General features: G+C 44.7%; 1 protein-coding gene across 2 annotated transcripts in view; it reads left to right on the forward strand.

The window, feature by feature from the left end:
• Positions 1-24,966, forward strand: part of MOS14 (ARM repeat superfamily protein) — a 40,203-nt gene that overhangs the window by 2,901 nt on the left and 12,336 nt on the right. For both annotated transcript variants that reach the window (XM_078571732.1, XM_078571734.1), the window contains 10 exons: positions 831-962; positions 2,734-2,774; positions 3,110-3,201; positions 11,927-12,051; positions 12,576-12,651; positions 12,731-12,851; positions 12,925-13,024; positions 13,182-13,263; positions 16,501-16,583; positions 19,873-19,989. In XM_078571732.1, coding sequence (XP_078427858.1) covers positions 831-962; positions 2,734-2,774; positions 3,110-3,201; positions 11,927-12,051; positions 12,576-12,651; positions 12,731-12,851; positions 12,925-13,024; positions 13,182-13,263; positions 16,501-16,583; positions 19,873-19,989 — 969 coding nt within the window. The remainder of the gene's footprint in view (positions 1-830; positions 963-2,733; positions 2,775-3,109; positions 3,202-11,926; positions 12,052-12,575; positions 12,652-12,730; positions 12,852-12,924; positions 13,025-13,181; positions 13,264-16,500; positions 16,584-19,872; positions 19,990-24,966) is intronic.

The following is a 24,966-nucleotide window of genomic DNA, read 5'->3' on the forward strand; positions in this document are numbered from 1 at the left end:
ATTATATCATTTGAAAGACAATGAGCACAAATATACTACAGGATTAGTTCAGTTTATATTCCTATTGCGATTTTGCTGTGAGCTTGAATAAATTCAACCGGCAGAATGCCACTGTAGAGATCAGAACATTCCCAACATTTACTATTTTTATGGTATGAATGTGTCTCATACATGGTGCCCAGCTGCCGGTGCACTATAAATCTTCCTTTTCCCTTTCTTTTTTTTAGGGTTTGAAAAAGTACCTGGGTTAAGAAATCAGTGTGGTAGTCAAAGCCTTTCCAACTTAAACATTTTATTAATTTTCTTTACTATATTTGTCACTTTTTGTCACTTTATTAATTTGTCACTTTTTTAATCCATTTTATGTGTTAGGCACGCCATGTTTGTATCTGCGATGAAAACCTGCAAGTGTTCAAATTTACGCTTCAAAAATTTATTCTGCAACTTGTATTTGTATTTGAACCAAATCTGTCCGTTTCCTCTGGAAACATTACAGAAATCTTCGTCTCATTTTGTTTCTTCTTCATTGGGAGCATTTGATTTTCTTGCCATGCCTTTGAACATTAATATCTTTTGTTTTCGATGAGTTCCACTACTATGGGCGCTTGTATCGTTTAGATCACCTGTAATAAGAAAACCAACAGAATAATAGAAATCTCAAAGATATAGGCTGTGTATATCAGTACAAAAAGTACTAATCGATCATGGCCTTCATTTCCCCGTTCCATCCTTTGTTGGATCCTCAAGAAAAGTTATTTTATGCCTATTTCATGCTTTTCATCACAACATCTTTTATCTGAGTAACTGAAAGAAGCGTTTCCCAAAACCAGGAAGCCTTCAGCCATAAGATTGCTGTTCGTCCTGAGAAACGTCGTCTATTTGAGAAAGAACTCGTTTCCTCTGTGGAAATCGCTCTCAATCTTTTGGCTGCCTGTGTAAGGTTTGAAGAACTTAGGGAACAGGTCAGTTTTGAACTCAGAATTATTATCTATTTCTGCTTTGCTTTTTTCTCCCTTGATGTTTTTAAAAAATCAATCCTTTGTAATCACTTAAATTTAAGAGAAACTCATATTCTTGGTATCGATAAACTATGCTCCTTTTCCGTTATTTAAAGAGAGAGCTTCTGTGAAACCTGTGAAAAGGTGTAGTGTATGCACGTGTCATATTCTGATGATTCAGAAATTTGCGTGGCACACAGATTTATTAATGATTGTTGCAAAAGAGACGTTTGCTGCTATGTTCTCCAAGAACCCAAGACTGTGATGTTACTGCTGAAATGATTCTTCATCAGATGTCTAAAAACACAATTATACAGAAGGCGCTTCTGGGCTTCGTGACAGAGGCCCAGTATGAGCCATCCAGACTAACAAAGCTCACCAGGGGTAGCTATGCAAAAAACAGAAATAGGGGATTTTTAGCACTTCCCCTCAAGCGGATGCATAAATATCATCCGTACCAAGCTCTCCAACCAGTTTGTCCAGCACAATTGCTCATAGTGGATCTCTGATCAACAAAGCAGGGGTGAGTCTCACCTCTGCATGGTTTAAAGGGCCGCACCCAGAGGGCACTGTGGTCCTTTAGGCTTTATGTGTACTAAATGGTCATATCTATTTATCACATGGGATGGGTCACCGATTTTGGGCAATCTTCCTTATCTTCTTCAAAGAAAAGGCCATATAAAAACTTTATCAGCTTGCATGCTGATCTGATGGTTTATGGTAAACCATATCTTGGAGAAAAGTGCTTGTATATTGCTTCTTCAAGGTCTCCCTGCAAAGTATCATTTTTTGTTGGGTGTGACGGTTGTATGCCACATAGTTGATACAAATATCCTCTGGTGCAGCTCCTACTCACATCTTCTAGGCAATGGGCCATCCCGGCGGACTGACAGTATCAATCTGCCTACATATGGCTTTAAGTCCATCAACATATCCTTGCATCATTGATTGCCTTGAAAACAAGACTAAAAATTTGCCAGTTGCTCCATTTGGAACGAGTTTTGTGAAGATGACCCCTTTACTACGTTTGTTTTCTTCAAGTACAAACAATTTCAAAATTGTAGCTCTTGCTATGGTCCCCAGCAAACTATGCTTGCGTCCTCGGCCCAGAATATGGATGCAATTTATGGCTACTTTTTTCTCTCGACAGGTCTTTATAGCGTGTATTGTGTTATTCCAACTTTGACCCTGAGGTTTGAAGTAATGCCTCTGAATCCCTTTATTTTAAAGAAATGAAATTCAAATTGAATTCTTTTGATGATGCCCTATTCAATTAGTAGATAATAAAATATTCAATTAGTGCGCTTCTGGATGCACCAGTGGAAGGCTAGGGTTTGAAAATAAGAATCTCAAATTCGTAACTCAGTGACCGCTGACTAAAAACCAGTTACAGGTGAATGAACCATTTGGAGTAAGTCACTAATGGGCCCAGAATAATAAAACACTATAAATTAAGTTATCTGGTATGAAATAAAAAAATACAGGGAAGGATGCCTCGGTTTAACACGGCATGAATAAAATCAAAAAGATTAGTTGAATAATAGGCTCTTGGAACTACGTTGGTACCTAAGTTAAATGGAATTCTGAAGGTAAAATTTATCAGATCCTCTTTTCTTACATCCCTGTGTCACTTCATTTAAACTATAAAGAGTGAAGCTTATCATTTCCCTTTACATGTTCATGGGAGTAACTGTAAATTGAATACTAAAAATAGGTGTATACCATGTGCTGGCAGGTACTTGAAGCATTTGCATCATGGCTTCGGCTGAGCAAGGGGTTAGTTTCTCTTCTCCTAGATTTAATATTTACTCTGGGGCATTTTTTCTCAGAGGATCTTATTTGTAAGATTCATTAGGAATGCTATTTACCGTCCCCGTCTTTGTGCCTGAAGCTCAAAGAAGCCATAATATGATGTGAAACTCGGATATGCAACAGTAAATATCTTCATTATCCTTGAATAGATCATACGTGACGTATTTTCTCTGTCTCTGGTGCCTATGGATGACAGAATGACTGGGCGACATCGTTTGTCATTGAAAATGGGAAGCTTAATGCTTTTCAGTGTGTTTTTTTATGAGAAAATCAACATGGCTTTTTTCATGAGTTTTCAGGATTCCAGCATCTGTACTTGCGTCCCACCCACTAGTTATTGAAGCCCTTCGTGCTCTTAAGACTGAGCAGCTCCTTGAGCCAGCAGTAAATGGTAACAAGCTGGTTCATTTTTCCTAAAGTCATTTGAAAATTCTTACGACTGTCATTCTTAAATTAGTGGCTTTTTCTTTATATTCAATATTAATATTTGAGTTTTGAAATTGTGAAATAACATGTTACGATCCTGCTTGAGAACCAAGGTCGAACTAGATATCCAGTGAGAATCTCTTAAAGAACTTTTCAAAACACGCAATAACCATCTCTGTACTGCCTGAATAATAGCGACTAGGAGTGAAGGAGTAGTGAAGAGAGAAATAAAATAGAAGGGAGAATTTAGTCGCATCAATGCTTTCCCCATCTGGGATCGGGAAACTCTCTCTCTGCCAGACAAGAAGCCGCTGCTGCTCTTCTGAAATGTTCAACTGATCTCTTGGCCTTCTCCCCCAGGCTTGTTTCCTGCCAATGAATGCATTCAAGCTCACATGTATTGTGTGGTACCATCTTCTCTTCTCTTGTTAAGTTTGAGGGAGAATTTTATCATGTTCCTGGAAACTTACTAGACAGAAAAGCTTGTGCGGTTTGTAAAGCGCAATCAATTGATAAATTAAATTGGCAGATCTTTGCTGGCCTTTGTGGGCCGGATGGGCGCTGAAAAAGGAGCAGAATGAAATATGCCAGGTCCAGGTTGGCATCAATGGTGTAGAGAGAATATTTAGCAAAATTACTGGTTTCTTGGATGCTTTTCTATCTGAATTTCTTCTACTTATTTGAGGAACTTGAACGATTTGTATCACATTTACTACCAATAATCCCATTAAGACTTTCACCTTGTCTTTTTGGTAAGAATTTGGGAACTGCTGTTGGAAGTTTGTGAGGCGAATCTCCTAAAGACATATGAGGAAGCATGCAATGCGTGCTAGGCATGAGACATGTGCTTTTGCGTGTTTCGCATGAGAGTGACAAATTGGCGAGAGTTCTTGCCTCTTAAATAAAGGATCACTTAAGCCTGCCGACCAGGATATGACGTTAACAGAATTTGCTGAGGAAGACGGCTTGAGTGCAGAGAGTCTTGTATACAGGAGGTTGAGGTCAGTGACGCTTAGACTAGTGATTTTACTTTTTCAATAATTTTCTGAGATCCCTTCTACCTCTCTTCTTCGGGGATTCTGAGGGATCTCATTCTGGAGGCATTTTGAACCTACTTTTATCGTGATCTCGTTTTCCTTTGATTTCCACCGATACGTATAAAAATTGATGCTCAAGTCCACGAAGCTTCATACATTGGATGACTATGGCCACTCTACAAAGATTTAAATGCTGCCGCATCAGCAGCATCTGAAGTAAAAACAGAGACCTTTGTCTTTTAAATTCTCAAACTGATGATCTGCAAGTTTAGTTGTTTCCAGTTTCGATGACTGGCTTAGAAGGTGACACGAAATTTACGAATCTTCTACGAGAACTTTATCCATAAGGCGTCAGAAAGTCCCAATGCCATTGGTCTCTGAACTCACCGGCAGATCTTGAAACAGTTGCTGCTTCTTGCTTCTTCGAGGAAGCTGGTTGATCCATGAGCAATAAAAAATACCCAGAGGTTCATCTTCAATAAATCACAGAGCCAGCGCAACATGGATCAATGCAGATTACTACAAATTAATGACACCGGTAATTTCCAAATAAGCTAACTCTCTACCTGCAGCTTAAGGGGAATGCTACCCGTGTTGTGCATTGTGACTTATAAGTCCCACTAAAAGTGCGATATCTGGTATGGCATGGTTTGGCATGAGAAGTCTCTCTGTTGATTTTTTGATTCTATCCACTCTTCATGGTACTGTTCTCCTGGCAAGCTTCTCCCTTCACGGTTGTATCGATTGGTGTACCACTTGGTTTGCGTGCAGCCTTGTTTTCTGGAGAATAAGCGGAACATCGTTGGGATGCCCAGCTCGTACCATGGAATATGGTATTCATAAAAAAGTTGACCCTCAGTACCTTGACCCCTAAAATGTAATCTTGCATAGTGGGGCCGTAGCATATGAACTTAAATCTTCTTGAGAATTCACCACACCTTTGACAACACGAGGAAGTCACCCTTATGGATGGTTTGGAATATAATGCTGATAAGTTCCAAAATAGGACTTTTCAGCGGTACTGCATCAGACTCAAGGAAGTTCCCTCAAATTTTCTACTTAAACGGGCTCATGTTATTGGTATGATTTGAAGTCGGATCTTTGAGCCAAAAAAAGCCTGGAATACAAGCCAGCCAAATCTGGAGGTGTGGCCCAGTAACGAAGCAACTTAAGCCCCTCCTGATGCCGGGATTGGCCGGAGTTGAGATGTAAATAACTCTAGTCCTTGTCCTTCTCTTTCCCTAATGGCCCTGACCTCTCTCACTCTTGCCCTACAAACTCGATGTCGTCCTCTGGAGAGCAGCAACCCTTCCATTGGCAATCCTCCTTATCCTCACTCATTTCCATTATTCTCTCTTGTCCATCAAACTCTCTATATTATGAACAACCATTTGAATTGAAGTGAATCTGTTTAACTTGTTTGACAAACCATACAATCTTGACAGATAGCCATCGAGGTTGTATCAATTATCAGGTATACATAAAGAGGGATACAATAACTGAAAAAAAATATTTAATTTCAAAAAAGTGGTTGCTCTTGATTCATACTCAATAAAAGCAAATAATGTGCAACAACCTTCCAGATTATGAGTTGACATGGGAAGCAGTTAGTCTATGATAGACGCTACTCCAAGACTTACCGAAGGAGGACCAGATCTGGTCAACGGACGTTTGACCAGACTAAGTGAATTGGGCGGGAACTTCCCGCAGAGTCCTATAAATAAAGGAGGAGTCTACCAGGTACAGATACCGTTTTTCTTGATCTTGAATCCATTTCCTCAGAGGGGAAACGTGGAGCTGCGGTCGTGGCTCTGCTGTCTGGCTTGGAGGGGAGGAGTCCACCTCGTGGAGGGAGGGCCGCCTGATCGAGAAGGAGCTCCCAAGGAGGAGGAGTCGTCTGGATCAACTCCGAGATTGTTACTTTCCGTTTTCAGCATTGTTAGACTATCCACTTCGGTGGAGAATGCAACTATATTGATTCAATCTTTTGATACTATGTATCAGTCTACCACGGCAGAGCTTCAAAGCCTCTTACTTTTTATGATGGGAAGACTCCCTGTCTCACAGTGGGTTTACTTATGTTTGACTGGACAAGAAACCATCAGTGGTAGACCCATAAAACAAAATGATGGGAGCCTGAGAAAAACATGCTTCGCCTAACTGGTAATCTTCTCTCTTTTCCCTGTTTCCCCGTTCAGACTCTTTTCCCAATAAGGAAATAAGATCGTTCTATTCCTACTTTCTCCTCACATACCTCCAGTTTTTGTTCTCGAAACTTCCCAAACTCTGTGATTCCAGGGTGCGGAGCTCAGAGTCAACTATGATCAAGGTTTGTACCCCTATCTTACCTTGGTCTTCACTACTGCTGTTCTAAGTGATGTTTCAGGAAAAATGAAACAATTTATCTGACATTACTAACGAAATCTGATACGGACATAATGACGGTGCTATAAATTTACAGTGCATAGATCCTAGAGACTAAAAATAAAATAACATTAAAAATATTGAGAATTTGACATTTCCTATCATGTGAAACAGTCCCAATGGAGCCAAAACATTTTTCTTCAAAAAAACAAAAGAAACAGTCCCAAAGCCTCAATGTTTTGAGAGCTTTGGGAGATCTGAACTTAACTTGTAAAAATAAAATTCCTATGTTGGCTGCAGGGCTCATTATAAAAGTTAACTGCAGGGCTCATTAATAGCCTGTTGGTCATATATTACCCATAACTGCATAGAATAAAGGCCTAACGGTAGATAAAAGCATGGAAGAGATATTATTACAGAAAGTTTGAATTATGAAAGAGATTTTGGGCCCCCTCCCAGCCATCCTCCCAAACGATCTTTCCCCCTAAAGGCCATCCTCCCGATCACCCCCTTCTTTCCCGGGGTCGGGTTTAGACAGAGGGTTGATGGAGGTAGCAATGGACGGCTGACGGCGACACTGATATAATGGAGGTCATAGAGTTCAAAAATTGGTGACGTATTCAGGGGCTACAAGCAAGGTTTAGTGGTGGAAGATGGCAGCCAAGGCGGGCGGACGGCTTGCCGGCAGACTGATACGACTTGCAGTATCAATGAATATTCTCGACTTAGAACTCACGAAAATCATCACAAATTCGCCAAGGCACATTCCAAGTTGAATAGAGAAAAGATGAGATGAGAAGAAAATATAAAAGGTAGCTTGCAGGGTGGCTTCTCCCTCCGCGACGGCGCTTCCTCCCTCCGGATCAGCAGGCCTGCTCCTGCTGCTCCAGCCTTTCTGGCGGGCCTAACCGTCAGCCTCCAGATTCATGAAATGCCCGATTCCCCCTCCCGCACAAGTTACCTCTTATTTTAAACTGGTTCACACATGCGAGGACTCACACGTGTGTTCTGGTTGGGTAATTGATCTTGTAAGGAACGTATCGCAGACCTACATGGAGCCACAACAGGGCAGTGTGCAGGGCCTCGTGAACGGAGGAGGGAAACACAAATACCAATGAAGGGGGAAAGACTGTGACAGCGGAGGTCAAGGCACCTTTAATAGGAGAGCAGTTGGAGGGAGACAATACTAATTCTAGAATAGAGGAGGTAATGACTGTCTCAGGGCCCTGTCACCTGGTAGGAGACGAGTCCATTCTTATTCGATGGGCCAGAAAACAAGAGTCGGCTAAAATGGAAGTTGGATGACTAGGTTGGGTCTGGGACTATGATATCTATATGAGAGGAAACAAAAAAAGCTGAAGGGGGCACCAGAAATGGGAGGGTATGGGCCCTCTAGAAGACTAGACAAATCACAAAGGGGGATATTATACTGTTCAAGGGTTGTGGTATACCCAACGGGTAAAATAGCATTGAGGGATAATGTAGGGAGAAATTTGTGGTTGGTGGCTGGGAAAACGGTAGATGGCAGGTAATAGACGCGTGGCCAGCCAGGAAAACTGCTAACCGGAGACAGTATCCAAAAGGAAAAGCTACAATACAGGTGGATGCTAAGGAGAAGCTCTATTGTGCCTGAGATGAAGAGGCATGCAATGACCTTCTCATGAACTGGTGAAAATGTGTGATGGCCAAGGCAGTTGAGTTGTAAGAATGCAGACACAAGGAGGGGAGACATCTGGTTGGATATGTAGTGCATATCATGGAACATGCATGAACTTTGGTATGAATGGTGGTGTAGAGTGAGTCGGGTGATATGGTGGCCTGTCTGCAAGAGAAATTGCTGGGAAGTTGTGAGGCAAAGGATTTGAACCTGGTGGGGCGAGGCTTCCTGAAGGGTTTCCTGACGGAATATGATTGGTGGATCCTAGAATTTCACAGTGGCTTCAAATGAGACGGCATTTTCTAAAGAAGGTTCACGACTGGGACAATATGTGGTAGTAGTGAGGCTGAAATGGCAGAGGAATGGCTTTGAGTGTGTTCTGGCATCAGTCTGTGGTTCAGTTAGTGCAGGTCCGCGAGACATTCCAAGGAAGGAGCTGAATGGAGTGGCCTCTTCCTTTCATGGAATCCCATTGCCCTTTGAGGGGATTTCAATGTGACGAAGGAGATGAGGGATAGACCCCATGTTACTGGAGTGCGGGATTTGGGTTCAACAGAATGGTCATTCATATTAGGAGCAGGGTTACAGGAAATGGGACCTACAGACTGTGTGTATACATTCGGTTAACCAGATTCCTTAGCTCAGTAGAAATGTTGGAAAGGTTCTGGCAGGCCAACATGCAGAATACTCCCTAGACTGCTGTAGGACCATCACCCAATAGTATGGTTGGGTCGTGAAGCCAGAGCAGGTCCAAATAGTGCAAGATGGACAGATCGTAACTGCAGGAGCATGGTTTCAATGAAAATTCGGCGTGTGACTGTCATTTCAACCTGGGCAGGGTGTGCCTACAGTGAGATTGGCCATTAAACTTGCAGGGCTATGACAACATCTGATTGGGGTCAACATGACACTCTGCCAGCAGGGAGTAATCACCGGCAAAATGACACCCTGTCAAGAGCCTGACAGGTGGATGATCTGTAGGATACAAGAAGCTTAGTGGAAGAAGAAATGATGGATCGGCAGCCTTTTAGGTGGCGGTGGAGGAAGATAAGAAGCTGGAGCTAGATTGGAGTCGGAGACTGTTGTAATTGTGGCTGAAAGAGGGCATGCTAACACATTTTTTCATTTGATTGTGAATGGATGGACAAGATCAAATCAAATGCTGAAGCATCAGGTGGAGAATCAAGAATATGCTCGGGCACAGGCAGTGGGCGGCTCCCTAGCAGACCACTTCAGGGCCATCTATAGATGGGGGGACCAAAGCTGGTGGGCATGGAGTGGCAGAGTGGCATCCAGAATCACACAGGTGCAGCAGACCCGCTCTAGTGAGACCTTTCTCTATGGACAATATGAGGGAGGCAGTCCAATGGTTTAATGGAGAAGGGTTGCTAGGTCTGGACGGATTTCTGGTATTTTTCTTTAGAGAGTTCTAGGAGTTGGTGGGGGCAGGTTATGGATATGTTAGAATAGTTATGGAGTGGCAACTATGGTCTAGAGTGTATCAACCTCTCACATCTCTTCTGCAAAGGCAACAAGGGGCTACCCACCTTGGTGATTTTCGGCCTGTATCATTGTCAAATTAAATTTATCTCATCATCACAAAGTTCTTGGCCAACAGGTTGAGAGAGGTGATCGAATGTTTAGTCGGGCTTTCCAGTTGGTCTTCATTCCCAGCAGGCAGCTGGTGAATGGAATATTGGCTGCTGAAATACTAGTGGCATGGAAGAGAAATGTGACAAAGGGCTTCATGTGGAAAGTAGACTTTGCAAAGGCCTGTGATTCCCTCGTTGGGAATTTTATATGGTTCTCTATGAGATAGAGGCTTTCCTGCTGAATGGGTGGCATGGGTGTGCGATGTGTTACATTTCATTCATTTTTGATCTTACTGAACAGGTGTTTGGAATGGGAATGGATGAAACAGAACAGAGGGTTATGCAGGATGTCCGTTTGCACCATTATTGTTTGTCCTAGCAGTGGATGCTTTGGCAACGTGTACTCTTATGGCTTGTGCACATGGCCTGTTGTGGGTTTTCTAGACGACGAGTTATCCAAATGGCATTCCACTACAAAATGCACATGACACTACATTTTTTTGGAAGGCTCCATGGAGAAAGCTAGGATTCTGTCCATATTGTTAAACCTCTTTGTGGGCTTTTTGGGCCTACAGATCAATCAAAACAAATCTGCATTTGTGGGGTCTGGCTATCACCTGGAGGGGGCACAGTGCTCTAGAGCCCTAGTGACACCCATCGGATTAGTTCCTGTGTGGTATTTAGGCCTACCATTGATGGAGGGATGGCTCTCGAACACAAATCGACAGCCGGTGATAGAGAAGGTGGAAAGGATACCGTAGGGATGGCAGAACATAATATTATTAAAGGGGGGCAACTTGGTGCTGCAGCTATTGATTCTTTTAGCAATCCCAGTTTTTAAGATGCTTACAGGGCTTGGAAGTATCTATAATGCTTTTTTAGGAGGTTTTCTGGAGAGGATCCTGATCTGGAAATAACAGGGGGTTTTCCTTGGTCTCCTAAGATGTAGTGTGCCGACCCCTGGATCAAGGGGAAGGGATTGGGGGTTTTCCATCTACAGTCCATGAATTTGGATCTTGGTTTGAATGTCCTGAAGGACAACTGTCGCTTGGTGCTGGATGGACAATTGGTCTACTTGTGGTAACTTACTGGTGAAGTTTCCAAGACTTTTCACCCTTGCATGAAATCCTCAAACCATGGTCAGCGAATGTTGGGATGGTGCTCTGATCCCAATCTGGCAAGGGGCTTTGTCGAATCGGAGGGTTGAAGAATTGTTGTTCATGTATCAGGGGCTCATACAGCTTAGACCTTTGAACAAGGCACAAGATGGCCGGGAGTGGGTTGGCACCTCCTTTTCTGTTAGGTATGCCTATATGAAGATCAGATGAGGAGTATCAGAGGATCCGACAGCCAGTGCCTCAAATGGCTTGTTGTGCAATCAGAAAGTTCCCATAAAGGTTCAGAGTTATAGTTGGTTGTTGATGAGGGGGTGACTTGTGACATGCGCTCACCAAACATGGAAGTTCTCGGATGCCTCAGCAAAATGCGTAATGTGCACAAGGGGTGAGGAAGACTGTTCTTATTTCTTTTTTGCATGTTAATTTGCCCAGGTCATATGGGCATCCCAAGATATCCCAGGGGTGGGTGTGTTTTCTCATGATGCCATTTTGGGGCTCTATCCAAGAAGGCAGATCTAGGAGAGATGGAATGGGGAAGGCTTCTTGCAGTGCTATGGACAATATGATTGCACCACAATTGACAACGTTCTTCATGATGTGGAGTCCCCTGTGCCATGTGGGTTTAGAAGGGGATGAAGGGAGGCCCATTTTGGGGCCATCTTGTGTATTGAATTCGCCTATATTAAAAGAATCAGGTTGATCATTGATATGACTCCGGTTGTAATTTCCCAGAAATTGATATATCGTAATCCATACAATGTTGTTCAATCTTGAGAAGAATAGAGGTTTGAATAGATGGACATTATGTTTCATACCTTCATAATCCTTTCTTGTTGTTTTATTTTATTTAATTCTGAGGAACAATTATCTTGGTATCTATTTTAAAAACATCCCTCATTGCTGATCTTTTCTCTTATTTCAGTTGTATCTGAACTCATACACTTTACGGCGTCCCAAAGTGGTGGGTTATCTGCCCATATCCCCTTGATTCATGTACTCGTGCCCCATGTCATGGATATGATGGAGCAGCTGCAAGATTCTTCTAAGGTAGTGGGAACAGGAGCTTTGTCTCTTTCATAATACAATTCTTTATCATCCTACATCTAGTTTGCAGTATCATCTATCCAAGTACCTCAAAACTTCTAGCATAATGCTTCCATAGAATTCATGACAGTTCTGTTTTTTTTTTATTTTATCCGAGTCTGTAGGGCCACTGGTAACCCCATATGACTGCATCATAAATCGTATGATTTTTTTTTTCATATTTCCATCGAGTATCCTCTTTCAATTGTGTTGAGAGTTATGTTAAATGGTGAAGGATGCGTCTCTGATGTGGGCATTAAATAAGTGGGTTGAACACCGATGAATTTTTAAAGCTGTTGAAGTCGGCTTACTAACCAATATACATTGGTCCCGGCAACTTACTCGGGTGCTATATATCGTTTTACTCAGTATATTACATTACTGCATAGGTGTTCTCCATTCGCTGTGATGCATTAAACATATTGCCTTATTTCATATCCTTGCACTTATATCATTATTTTTTTTCTTTTATTGTTCTCTATTATCAGGATGATGAAGATATAAAGGCCATTGCTCGTCTATTTGCAGACATGGGGGATTGCTACGTAGAGCTTATAGCAAGCGGTAATCTTATTCAGGAAGAAATCGTTAATGTGGACGGTCTTGTAATCTATATTCATTGATTATAACTAATATCTTTCAGGTACTAATGAATCGTTGATCATAACACGTGCACTTCTTGAGGTGGCATCACATCCTGAATATGATATTTCTTCCATGACATACAACTTCTGGCATCACCTACAGGTTCACTTGACCCGAAGGTAATCATTTCTAAAATGATGTGCATTCCCTTCCCAAGGCATACAGAATAACAGATACGTTAAACTGGCATAGTGATTCATATTCATCTCTTGGATCTGAGGCACTGGCAGAAGCAGAAAAAAATAGAAGAATCCAGGTTTTTCGTCCAGTATTCGCACACCTTGTCTCACTGGTGAGCTCTAGAATTTCAAGGCTTGTGTTTTTATCATCTCTCATATTTTTTGCATATTCACAACGGTTACCTTTGGAAACACTCAAACCTCTGGACTGTCGATTTTTATTTTTTTACTTTCAGTAGACGTGGGAATTTATGGTTGTGTTTGATGCAGATCATTACTCGAGTTGAGTATCCAGAGAATCATCTGGAGCTTTCAGAAGAGGATCTTAAAGATTTTAAGCACAACAGATTTGGTAATCTTGTTTTATTACGAAAATACCGTCTTTCTCTTGTTGTATCTCATAATTTCCTTACATAAGGTTTGTAATCATTGGTCGAGGTGGAAGTCAGGTTAAAATATATTCAAGGCTTTCATTGTCTGAGGTTCCGTATTTAATTTCATGGATATCCCTAAACAAGTTTGTAGGGACGTTTTTCTTTAGGCTTTCATTCATCTATTCCCTTGGCGTTATGAATGCTTAAAATCACTTTTTCTCGGTTCCAGCTATGGTTCACAACTTTGGTCTTGTTTCCTAATTGCTAAAATAATAAAGCGTGATAAATTTGTAAACAGTCGTGGAAAACCAATAATAAATCTTTTAGCCTGGGTTGGCCAGTGGGGATAATCCAGTTTGGCTGGGTTGAACAGGCTGAGTGATTCTGGGTGGGCCAGAATGGATAGACTCAGCAGGATCCGGGTGAGACCTGTTCTTACTCACTAGGTCTGAACCTTGTCAAGCCAGGAGGGACATAAGCCACACATGAGAATTTTGATCTTGGTGCAGGGAGGCCGACTGTGGAGCCAATTATGTCATGATGGCAGGGAAATTGTTGGGACGGCTGTTACGGTGTGTGAAGGTATTGCGATCTGGAGAAGAAGAGTAAACAACAGCGGCCATGTTTGGGCCTAAGTGTGAGATGTGCTGAAACATTGAAGCTCATATATTGATGGCATAATAGGGAATAGCTAGTGGTTGAGGATGATTCCCGGAGAAAAGTGCTGATTAGGGATCAATTTGATTGTGATAGAAAGAATGACTCAATCAGATAAATGAACTAATCCGATCTCAATTGATTAATTTCCGATTGGTTGAAATGATCAATGGACTGTCGATTGAACCAAAGCAGCCAATAATTTTTTTAAATCAATGTAGGATCAATCATGATCTTAATGAATGATGAACGATCTGATGATAGGGTCCCTACGCAGACCCTATCAAAGGATGAAGAGAAACCGTTTACTTAGTAACGCCACACATGCCGTGGAAGCTGCACGTGTGACGCCACACTAACTCTTCTGTAGGGTTTCTTTAAATAAAGCGGTAGCCAATCCGTGGGGGATACGAAGAAGATTCCAAACATTGTTGCTGTGACGAGAGTGGAGATCGTCCAGCTCGAAAAAAGGGGAAGGAGCCACAACCGATGCGGCCAGTTTTCCTCTTATCTTTCTTTCTGTTTTCCAACAGTTCTTCTCTACATTTCTTCTATCGATTCTACCTCTTGTTTCTCTGAAGAAGAGACCTCAGAATTCTATCAGTAAGTACATTGATTTTGTGATCAGAGACTTGCTTGATCTAGCATTTCTCCCGTGGGAATACGTTCTATCATTCATCCTGTATTGGAGCCCTATCATCTGATGGATCAAATGTTTAACTGATAACAATAAAATTTTAAAAAAAGTTGTATCAAATATAAAAATGGAGAGAAAAATCTTCCCTCACCTCTCTCTCTGTGTTTGTGTACAGTCGCGGCACTCAAGTGCTGACAATCAGGATTCATCAAGTTTCTGTAGCTGTCCTGGCTGTTTGAGAAACAGCAGGAAATGTCCATACTAGAGATAATGATTACTTCCCCCAGGAATTTTAGGCACAGAGAGCTGAGTGATCTTTTATTGTTGATTAGGTGATCCTGAGCGCAGGTATCAGTGTCTTTGCCTTCATATTCTTTGTCGTCGACGTAGAAGCTGAGGGTTGAGAAGATTAAATGTGTCTCTGGCTACCTCTGATACCTCTGCAGTCATTACCTGAACCACTGAAGGCTACTTGGCAAAACTGACTCATCCGTCTCCTCATCTCTGGTCCCCTTTTGTTGCGGACTGGTTTCTCTTCTTCCTTCAGTTCTCCATTAATCTATCAGAATCTGATCCATTGTCGATCAGAACTAATCAGAATTGCACAGAATTATTAATGAGCTTATTTTACGGCATTTAACAGGCTGATCTGATCAAATTGGACGATCCAGTTGATCAGATTGGCTGTCCGACCTTGATCCAGCCGAGTCAAGCTATCAACTCAACTGATCCAATCATCAATCAATACCATTTTTTTTTCATTGCCGCTGTAGATCTATCCTTGATCTGGCCAAAACTCGGTCAGATCACTGAAGGCTAATGATGACTGGTGGAGCTCATGGGCAGTGCCTCAAGACTAAGTGGGAACAACGAAAACAAGTTTTTAAAAATGAGAAGAATTGAAACATTAGGATATCAAAGGAGTAAGAAAGAACAGAACAGAGGAAATACATGGGTTTAATGGAGGATTCTTTTTATGCATATTTCGTTATACATTTATTTATATTCTCCACTTTTATGACTACACAACACTTTTGAAGGAATGTGTAACTTCAGCTAGAATAGATGATCATAGACACAGGGCAAACCTTGACGTTGCAATTGGACTGGCAAGAGATTAGACCTCATGAGATACTTCGAGACAATCACATGGTAGAGCAGGGCGAAAAGCAATATGTATTTTTTTTAAGAACAATATATTTGTTCCATGGGCAAAATCCCCAAAGTTTATGCAGTGTAGTTGGGCCCACTAGCCCTTAGTGAGACACATTTACGGGTCACAAAAGTGGGCAAAAGTACATACGTGTAATTTTCATAGCTTCTAGGTTATCTTCGCAAATAACTTTCATTAGTTAAGTCGATGAAACTTAGCTTCTTTGTATTCATATAGTTTTGCCTTACTGATCTCTGACACCTGAATTTTTGTTGCGGATGTGTTGCGGGAATGCCAGTTGCAAGTGATGTATTGATTGATACATGACAAACCCTAGAGAGTTTGGAGGAGAAGAAGGGTCGATGGAGGTTGAGAAATGAGAGAATAGATTGACATGAGAAAGTAAGTGGCTTACATTAGGGTATTTATACCCTATGAGAGAGAGGAAATAAGAGCTCCTAAAGGGCTTATAGAATAGGGCCCAAGAGGAGGATAAGCACTTAACTTTAAGCCCTTTAGGATAAGCTCCTAAAGGGCTTAAAGTTTATGCAGTGTAGTTGGGCCCACTAGCCCTTAGTGAGACACATTTACGGGTCACAAAAGTGGGCAAAAGTACATACGTGTAATTTTCATAGCTTCTAGGTTATCTTCGCAAATAACTTTCATTAGTTAAGTCGATGAAACTTAGCTTCTTTGTATTCATATAGTTTTGCCTTACTGATCTCTGACACCTGAATTTTTGTTGCGGATGTGTTGCGGGAATGCCAGTTGCAAGTGATGTATTGATTGATGCATCAGCCGTTTTAGGAGCTGAAGAGTTGTTGAAGATTGTCTTTTTAAAATTCATTCAGGTGATTGTAACCTATACTGCTGATGAAATTTTTTTGTCTCACTCCTACGCATTGTGGTATGTGCTTCTGTTTGAGGTTTATATTCATTCACTTCAGCCGTTTTACTGACCGCTGTTTAATAGCAGAAATAGCTTAAAAATGATGCGCAGGACTCCATATTTGAGACAAAATACCATGATTGGGTGTTCATCTTTTATATGCATCAATTTTCTTTTGTCTTTGAAATGAGCTTTTCAATCCTTCGATTAAAACGTGGTTGTAAATATTTAAAATTTACATCCGTATGGTTGCTGAATATTGTTTCCCTTGTTTATTTTGTTTGGAAAAAGACACTAATGCAGATTACGACACATAACTTAAATACCGACTTGGCAGAAGTGTGTGTTCTGCGTACTTGTTAGATTTCTCAGTTTTCACGATTGGACATGCCTTTGGTCGATCAATTGTCCATGTTCTCTTTTTCCTGCTTCATGAGACTGGTAATTTTTAAAAAGTTAAAAAATTACTTATCCAACTATAATCTTACGCATGCTTAGTGACCATGAGACTGTTAATTTTAAAAAGTTTTACTGATCAATTCTAAGTTCCTGACTTTTTGTGAAAATCAGATACAAACGTGGTTCGAATCAGGTTATAAGAAAGGAGTAAGGTCGTGTGGGGAAGCCGAAATAAGGAGACAGAGCAACAGAGAAGGGGAAGGAAGAAGCCCTACCAGGGATAAAGGGAAACGAGATAGGGGGGAAGTGACAGGAGAGAAGAAGAGACCAAGGAGCAATGTGTGAAGTGATATCTATGAGTTGGTACTTCCAAATGTGATAAGAACCCGCTACTATTATCAAATAACTAGACGAAGGTCCTCGTCTCTAGGGCTTTGTTGATGCCTTTGAGATGAGACAAACGTCTGATATTCAGGGAAAGAAGTCAATAGAATCTCAGTCTAGGAAGGGAGGGAAGAGAAGAAAGAGGATTAAAAGAGAATCGGGAAGGTCATCGCTCCAGTGGTGTGAGAAGCCGCCACCTCTGCAGGAAGAATGTCTGCACGATGAGAGTTGTGAGAACCGGCCAAGAGGAGAGGAGGAAAGTCGCTAGGGAAGGAAAAAGATTTAATCACATAGGGATTGCTTGGCTTCAAGTGGGCTAGTGGGCTGCTTCGGTTTTGTGGTGCCACCGGCGCTCGTAAATAGGGCCCTAGATCGTATCAAAATGCCAAAAGTTTCATCTTCAACTGAAGGGTTCACATATATACCCTGAGAATGGACTTTAATGAGCCCAATCAACTATGTGAATACAACTACTTCCGGCGGATAGAATGAAATGAAATGTATGGGATTTAAAGCGCACAATTGTGTTCTAGGGCAACTGGTGTCTCCCTGTTGCTGGCCTATCTTCTTTCCTATCTCCCTGCAATCTCTTAAATGTTGACATAATACACTAATGCACTTTTTGTGTAAGTTTGGACTAAGCTGCATTTTTTACTTAATTCCACAACAGTACATAAAATTTTGAAAATCCCGTCTGCTTATGACATTTCTGATGCGAAACGCCACATCCTCCATCCTGCGCCCAAATAAAGGGCTCCAAGGCGGGCAGTGAGTAAGGACTCTTGATTGAAATTAGTATTCAGAGACAGCAATCTCGTGATCCACTGCAGAATTCTTCATTTTGTTTGGCTGGCGGACTATCGTAGTGGCAAAAAGGGAGCTGATAAACACATCTTAAGAGAGTTATCTGAATGAGTTCATGATTTTCTTCATTCAAGAACACAGTGGTAGCGGTTTCTAATGGCACATCTCACAGCCTGTCTTTGCCTTGATGCATAAAGTACGGGCATACTGTCTGGAGAAAACCATGAACTCTGTTTTCCAACGGAGATAGATTTCCCCAGACAACTGTGACAGAAACCCTAAGAAAGGTAGGTGAGACTGGTATTGAACAATAGCGACACCCTCATTCTCATTAACAATCCTGGTTTCAATACCAGGTCATGGGTACACGAATTGGGCCAATAACTAGGTCCATTAGTCTGAAAGTAGAAATAACTGAAAAGAAGGAAAGAGAGAAAAATAGGAAATAACAAAAATAGAAAAAGTAAAGAAAGAGGAATATCCCGGCTGACAAACTCAAGCACATTTCATTAAAAACTCCTGTTGATGGGCCGTAATAGGCTATCTGGGTAACAAATCCAGTTTTCAAACAGTTGGGAGTGTATGAGTACACTGTATATTAAAAGTTACAATCATATTCTCAAAGCTGATGTATGAGCTGTACTTGACTGGGATGTCTATCTTTATGTGCAAAACTTTGTGACTCATCTGCTCCAATTGGAGTTTAAAGTCCCTTTTTGAGTCCTGTGATACAAACTTCCCTAGACACAAGAAGTGAGCTAGGATTGAAGCGTATGCCGGCATGACAGGACTCATGGATTGGCAATGGTGGGAATAGATAAAACGACCCTCTACTCACAAGATCAACAGGTCAATTAAAATCTAATGAATTCGGTCAGAGTGGTTGCTGATTGGAGATTCTCCAGGCCAGCGGGCGGTGCCAATCTGACTGAGCTCCACTTTCTAGTTCTCTTTCTTCTATATCTGTCCTTCTATGGACGGCCCCTCTTTCCTCCTGTGTGAACTCTGTAATAAATCTACTGCTGTGGAATATTTCTTTTGAAAATTCTTGTGTCAAGTAGAAGAAGTATCGAAGAGAAGGAGAAGAGGAATCCCGTAAGAGAGAAAAGCCTGGAACACTTCCATTAGATTTTAGGGATATATGTATAAACTAATTGGGCTTATACACTTCAAGACCCAATATATATGACAATGGCTATTAACCACCGTCAGTTGCCTAAAACTGTGTGCACGTGACGGAGGACATGCTAGGTCATCCCCCATTGACAACTGGGATTCTCTGAAATTTGAGTGTTGGCTAAATTTTTGCCCCAAGTGACTCCCACCGGCTTCTGGTAGCATCTTAGACTTTCATCATTTACATGTTATTGGATGAAACCATCTTGCTAATGAAACGAAGTACGAAGAATCCTCTAAATGTTGACATTAGAGGATGTGATGTGCAGTATAAGAAAATTGTATGGACTAGGAACTTGACCTTTGTCATCTACCCACAGTATGCTGCATCTATTAATAACACTGAAGATTACGGTCAGCCCCACAAATTTTGGTGCTCACCCATTCTCTAGTATGCATTCATGTCTGTCCTATCTTGTAATTTATCTGGTTCCACCTCCTGAACCATACGCATTTTGATGTTTGCATAACTTTACTTGCCACATCAGGCGGTGCCGGGTTGTAGCAAAGATGGGTCTGGCTGGCGACCTGTGGAAGCTGCACTCTTCTGCATGCAGCCTGTGGCCAAGTCTGTTCCAGTCCAGGAAGGTGAAATGATGCCAAAGGTACGATGGTCGTCTCCAGGATGACCCTAAAAATTTACTCAATTATTTATGTCCGAGTCAAAAGTGTACTGATGTATTAATTTTGCTTATCATCTTTTAAGTGGGTTGGCTGCTTCATCCGGTGGACATATCTGATTTACTCCATTCGTTCTTATTTTTTGGTTCTTACAGCTTTTTCTTATTACATTCTTTGCTTTTGCGTATTCCAATGATTATTGTTGAACTCCATGCTAGGGCTTGGAGGAAGGAGAGGAAATGAAATCCTTAACTAGAATGTACATGAGGAGGGGTATATATACCCTAGGAGAGAGAGAGGAGAGAATATGAGTTAGTGATAAGTGAGGGAGCCTAGTGGGTTTATAGAACATGACCCAATAGGAGAGTCCTCTCACTAACAGCCCCCCGCAAGCGAGGTATGGATGTCATCCATGCCAAGCTTGGAGGTAGCACGAACAAGGAGAGGATTTGATAATCCCTTCGTGAGAACATCGGCCGCCTGGTCGGATGACGGCACGAAAGACAAGTCGAACAAGCCCTCGTCCATCCGCTCCTTGAAGAAGTAGCGGTTGATCTCCATGTGCTTGATGCGACCCGTCTGGCCCGGATTTTGAGCCAAGGCAATAGCCGATTTGTTGTCACAATAAAAGTGGATCGGACGGGTGTACTCGACGCGAAGTTCGCGGAGCACCCCGTGAATCCACTGAGCCTCAGAGGCCCCATCCGCAAGTGCCCGGTATTCCGCCTCTGCACTCGAACGGGAGACACGATCCTGCTTGCTGCTTTTCCAGCTCACAAGGCCCCCGAAGGCAAAGATGCAAAGACCGGTGGTAGACCGGTAGTCCACAGTCGAGCCTGCATAGTCAGCGTCTGTATATACCTTTACAGTCGGCTCTGAGCTCCGGGGGAAGAGTAAACCCTTCCCGGGACAGCCCTTCAGGTACGCGAGCACCCGGTGAGCGGCCTGACGATGAATCTCATGCGGAGCATGCATGAACTGACTGAGAAGGCTAACTGCATAGCTGATGTCGGGACGCGTGTGGGTCAGATAGAGAAGTTTCCCCACCAACTGCTGATATTGATGGGTGCTGACCGGCGGAGAGTCACCCCCGGCGCCCAACTTGACGTTGGGGTCGATGGGGGTCTTCACAGGAGCACAGTCGGTCATACCCGTCAAAGTCAGCAGGTCCACCGTATATTTCTGCTGGCTGATGAAGATACCACGAGCCGAGTAGGCCACCTCGAGCCCCAAGAAGTACCGGAGCTGACCAAGGGCCTTGATCTCGAACTCGCGGGCAAGGGAGCGGCTGAGGCGTGAAGCTTCGGCAGTGTCCGACCCGGTGATCAGGATGTCGTCCACATAAACGACCAGGATAGCGACCCCGGCCGGGCCGTGACGGAAGAAGAGAGTGGCTTCACCATTGCTCTGGGTGTACCCTTCGGCGCGCATGACGGAGCTGAAGCGGCCGAACCACATCCGCGGTGACTGCTTCAGTCCATACAAGGACTTCCGCAGTCGGCAGACGGTCCCCGGAGGCCCGAGAGGGTAGCCCGGAGGATGATGCATGTAGACCTCTCGTAAGATCGCCATGAAGGAAGGCGTTCTTAACGTCGAACTGGCGAATCAACCACTCATGATGAGCGGCCAGCGCCAGGAGGAGGCGGACGGTGTCCATCTTCGCGACCGGAGAAAACGTCTCGCAGTAGTCGACGCCGTGGGACTGAGTGAAGCCACGAGCCACGAGCCGCGATTTGCGGCGTTCCAGGAGCCATCGGCGTTGTGCTTGGGGGTGTGAACCCACTTGCAAGAGACGGCCGTCTTCCCGGGTGGGAGAGGAACCACATCCCACGTGTGGTTTTTGAGCAAGGCGCGCATCTCCTCATCCATCGCCGCTTTCCAATGAGGACAAGCGATAGCATCGGTTAAGCGGCGTGGAACGAAGACAGAGTCGATGCGGGTCAAAAACAGGCGGTAGGAGTACTCAACCTGGCGAAGGAGCGATAGTGAGAGAGGGGGTAAAGGGGAGTGCGGGTGCACTGGCGGACCCCTTTACGCAAAGCGATAGGCAAGTCAGGGGAGTCATCGTCAGCAGGAGAAGAAGACGACTCGGAAATGGCTGGCGGAAGAGAGGAAGGCGAGGACTCAGCAGGCGGGAGGAGCGGAAGCAGGAGGCGAGGATTCGGGAGGAAGATAATGGAGTAGGCGCAATGGGTGAGGAAGGAAGGCCGACCGGTGGAGGAGAAGAAGAGGAGGATGGAACGACTGTGGGAGGAGAGACGACGGTGGGAGGAAAGGGAGCAGCGGGCTCGAGAACCAGATCCGGCTCCAAGGGAGGGGCCGGAGGAGATGTGGGAGAGAAGAAGGGTTGAAATTCAGAGAAGGTGACATTGGCGGAGACGAAAAACCGACGAGAAGAGGGATGAAAGCATTTATACCCTTTCTGAAGCGAAGAGTAGCCAACAAAGACGCATTTGAGCGCCCGGGCATCCAGCCGACAGGAGGGCGTCGTGTCATGAACATATGCCGTGCAGCCAAAGACGCGGGGAAGAAGGTGAGTGCGGAGCTGCGCGGCGGGAAAGGCAGCCGACAACCGGTCAAGCGGAGGGCTGAACTGGAGGGTCAGGGTGGGCAGCCGGTTGATGAGATGAGTACTCGTCAGAACGGCTTCCCCCCAATAAGTCCACGGGACGTGGTAGTCCAGCAGGAGAGTGCGGGCAGTCGACGTGACATACCCAATACGCCGCTCGGCAAGGCCATTCTGCTCGGGCGTCGCCACGCAAGACGTCTCGTGGAGAATCCCATGGGCGGTGAAATACGAGGTCAATTCCTGGTTGACGTAGTCCCGCGCATTGTCGGACCGGAACCGCTGAATAGTCCGGCCAAACTGAATCTGAAGCATGGTGCAGAAGGCTTGAACAGTCGAGGAGACGGCGCTCTTGGACGGCAACAAGTAGGTCCACGTGTAACGGGTGGCCTCATCAACAAAGATCAAGAACCACCGGTGTCCCTTCAGGCTGGCCTGTCGCGACGGACCCCATACATCGCTATGAATGCGATATAAGGGAACATCACTGTGAGAAGTCGACGGAGGGAAGGAGGCCTGGCGATGCTTCGCCAGTTTGCATGCATCACAAACAACAGAAGAGAGGTCCAAGCCAGTACACAATGTCGGAAAAAGTCTTTTCAAAACATGGAAAGACGGATGCCCGAGCCGCTGGTGAGTGAGTAGAAGCCGCTGCCGGCGCTGGTCCTCGACCGTCAACAAGCACCGCTGCACCGGGTTCCCCGACCGCCCCCTCTCGTCCAACAGCAGTAGGCCATCCGAGCGCCTAATTCGCAAAGTCTTCCCCACCTTGTCAGTCAAAAAGATCCCATCAGACTGAATGTGGAACGAGCAATGGACCGCATCGACGAGTCGCTGCGGTGACATAAGTAAGGTCTGAAGGGACGGAACATTAAGGACGCGTTGTGAATGATACCAAGGCCATCCACATGGATCGACCCGATACCAGTCACGCGAAGTCGTCCCCCACCCGCCGTGTGGACAGCTCGACCACCAAGGTGCCGCTCGTAGGACAGAAACCGGTGGTTGAACGGGGTCATATGCTCTATGGCCCCAGTATCAAGCACCCAGGTGGTATCCGAAACGAAGGGAGCTTGGAGGGCCGAGTGTCCACAATACCACTGATCTGACTTGGGAAGGAAGAACGCACCGAAATCACTGAAGTGAGCCACGGTAGGCTGCGAAGAAGACCCGGTCTGCAGGGCAGCCAGCTGGGAGCTGAGACGGACAAGTTCGGCAGTCAGCTGGTCATTAGTCATGGCTGGATGGCTGGAGCTAGAGGGCGACGGGGCCGGTGCCTGGGCAAGATGGGCTCTGGCTTTGCGGGACCGGCGAGACGACGAGGCAGGAGCTGATGACGACGAGGCGACCTCCGGATCCCGGGTACTGTCCAAAAATTTCTTGATGCACCGGGCCTCAAGATGATTCGGCTTGCCGCAGTAGGAGCAAACCACCGGTGCCCGAGAGCCCGAAGAAGGCTTGGGCAGCAAGGGAGGTTGCTCCGTAGGACGGGACAGGAGGGCAGCACTCTCGCCGGGGGACTCGGCAGGCAGGTCCAGCAGCGGACGTTGACGACGAAGGCTGCTTTCAACCTCCGTCAACTCCTTAACCAGACCATCGAAGTCCGGAAGAGGAGTCTGGGAGTGAAGAGCCCGACGCCTGACATCCGCATATTCCGGATTCAGCTTGTCGAGAAATGACATGTAGCGGAGCTTGAGAGCATGGCGGCGGTCGACGCAATTCGGATCCCCCACCGGCATGTAATAGTCCACCTCGCGCCACAGGGCTTGGTGGGCAAGGCTATAGTCCATAATGGACATGGTGCCATGTCGGAGTACACTCGCCCGCTCGGCCAAAGTAAAGATCTTCCAGTCATCAGCATCATGCCCGCAGTAGCGACGAGCGTGCTCCCAGATCTCCCGCGGAGTCGTCAGGTGGAGGAACTTGTCATAGACCTCCCGAGAGAGAGTGTGAGTCAAGAGCCAGGAGTGGACGAAGTACTGCTCGGCACTCCAGGCCGGGAAATGCGGGTCCGTGACGGGGAGGGGCTGGCAGGTGAGATGTTTCTGGAGCAGACGGCCGCGCAGAGTGTACTCGACGAACTTCAGCCACGACATCAAGTTCGGAGCACTGAGACGGCAGTTATCCGGAGCCGGAGGGAGAGGAGCACCGATTTTCGGCGACGGGAGTTCCCGGGCAAAGTCAGCCGCGGTGAAATCTGCTTGGGTTGACGTCGGGGCGGTGGATGCAGACGGATCACTGCCCATGCTGGAGGTAGTCGACATGACGGCAAACAGCAGCAGCGGCAGCGAACGAAGAACCGAACACGGTCCGAAGACGGCGGCTTGCGGGCGGGCGCTCCGTGCGGGCGCTGCTCGCGGGCGCTGCTCGCGGGCGAGCGGTCCGTGCGGGCGCT

The sequence above is a fragment of the Wolffia australiana genome, chromosome 2, assembly GCF_029677425.1.
Source record: "Wolffia australiana isolate 7733 chromosome 2, ASM2967742v1".
Lineage (NCBI taxonomy): Eukaryota > Viridiplantae > Streptophyta > Magnoliopsida > Alismatales > Araceae > Wolffia > Wolffia australiana.